The sequence below is a fragment of the Dipodomys ordii genome, unplaced genomic scaffold, assembly GCF_000151885.1.
Source record: "Dipodomys ordii isolate 6190 unplaced genomic scaffold, Dord_2.0 Scaffold237, whole genome shotgun sequence".
In the NCBI taxonomy this organism is placed as follows: Eukaryota; Metazoa; Chordata; class Mammalia; order Rodentia; family Heteromyidae; genus Dipodomys; species Dipodomys ordii.
Genome location: NW_012267453.1, coordinates 189,916 through 191,845, shown reverse-complemented (window position 1 = coordinate 191,845; position 1,930 = coordinate 189,916). Strand labels below are relative to the sequence as shown.

Here is a 1,930-nt window from a genome sequence, read left to right as displayed (position 1 = left end):
GGAGGCTTAAATCTGAGGGTTGCAATTCAAAGCCAGCTGGGGCAGAAAAGTCCATGAGAGCCTTATCTCCAATTAACCACCAGAAAACCAGAAGTGGCACTGTGGCTCAAGTGGTGAGTAGTAGCCTTGACATGAAAATCTCAGGGACAGTTTCTGCAACATGATGGATAGAAGTAGAGAACACTTTGTTAACAAAAATAGTAAAAATCAAAAAACATTGTCTATACTGCTTCTCATTCAAGCAAAATTAAAAAAAATAAGATGCAATAGTGATTCTATGGGGCTGACAAGAGCACAGGATCAGAGCGCAGGAGGTCGAACACAGAAGAAAGATGGAAGACTATGATCAATGCACATAATACACATATACTGAGAAACCCAGAATCCCATTAATAGTTACAGATATGTACATTAATAAAAAAATAGACTATCATAAAATAAAGGAATAAAATCTGAAGCAAAGAATCCATTCTTTGTTTTAAAGGCAATTCCTGCTTAGAATACCAAGTTATTTATTTTATTATTGCATAAATATCAACTGATATCACAATTCAGACTCTGCAAGTATTAGCTGGTCTTTTCTGATAAAATTCTGAGCAGGTGGAGCAGCAGGAGGAGCAGCTGGGGCAGCCCAGACTCACACTTCAGCTTCCCTGGGAGGTTTTTGTTATGGCTTGTATCACTGTGGGAGGGAAACTTCTATACTGTTGACAGTAATAAGTGGCAACATCTTCGGGCTCAAGGCCACTGATCCTGAGAGTGAACTCTGTCCCAGATTTACTCCCGCTGAACCTTGATGGAACTCCTGACTCCAAACTATTTGCACTATAGATCAAGGCTTTAGGAGCTTTCCCTGGTTGCTGCTGGTACCAGGCTAAAGCATACCCAATGTCCTCACTGGCCCTGCAAGTGATGGTGGCAGTGTCTCTTAGAGATACAGACAGTGAAGATGGAGACTGGGTCATCTGGATATCACACTTGGCACCTGGAAGCAGAAACATGAAAACAAATATCCACACTAATTATCAAGTTATAAGAAGGCATCCCTGAAGAGTAAGCATCCTGGATCACACTGAGCTGTGTTAATCCCTAGTATTGTCCTTCTTTACCTGGGAGCCAGAGCAGCAGGATCCCCAGGAGCTGAACAGGGGCCCTCATGTCCATGCTGTGTGCTGACTTGGACTGACTACTGCCTAATGTGAGCAGCCTATGAAGAAATCCTGAGCATACTGGGCTGTGCTGTTGGTGCATGCAAATCAGCAGCAGAGTTATACACAGCTGTCCAGCTGCCTCATCTCAGCAACTCTGCACATTCTGAGTCTCAAGGGAGCTAGGTCGGGCAACAGAATAAGTTTTAAACACAGAAGAGAATCTCCAAGTTGCTTTCCTGTGATGTGTGCACAACAATGGTAGCTTTGAGGATCAAAGCTTGTTTTCTTCTTATTTCGTTAACTGAGTCAAGACTTGTTCACTGGAGTGTTAGTTCCAGATATTTACAAACAAATTTTGCACAACACAAATCTGGCATTTCATTATTACTATAAAGAACAGAAAGTCTTACAATAGCTCTGATTCACTGATAATCTATATGTGTCAACTTAGCACTGTTGTCCTGTAATGAATTCAATCCAGGAAAGTGGAATAATGGAGCTGTTGTATTGATAAGAAAATGCCTGGACTTCTGTACCGTGCTGTTCAGCCTTATCATCTCCTCCATCTCTGAGGTTTTGTCCCAGATGATCCATACAAGCAAGTCCTTTCACAGCCTTTCTCCCTTCATATCTGAACAACCTTCATAATTTTTACTGACCTAGAATTGTGTATCATTTTATATGTCCATGCTGAAGATCCTCATATTATTCCTTCCGGCTTTAAAACATCTTTACCACAACTACTATGTTCAGAAGCAGAGATAGATTTTCCTTAAAAG

General features: G+C 41.2%; 1 gene segment (V, D, J or C); it reads right to left on the bottom strand.

Moving 5' to 3' along the window:
* Positions 1-564: 564 nt before the first annotated feature.
* Positions 565-1,182, bottom strand: LOC106000765. The segment is given in 2 exon segments: positions 565-985; positions 1,110-1,182. Coding segments are annotated over 2 exon segments (396 nt in total).
* Between the last annotated feature and the right edge of the window lie 748 nt (positions 1,183-1,930).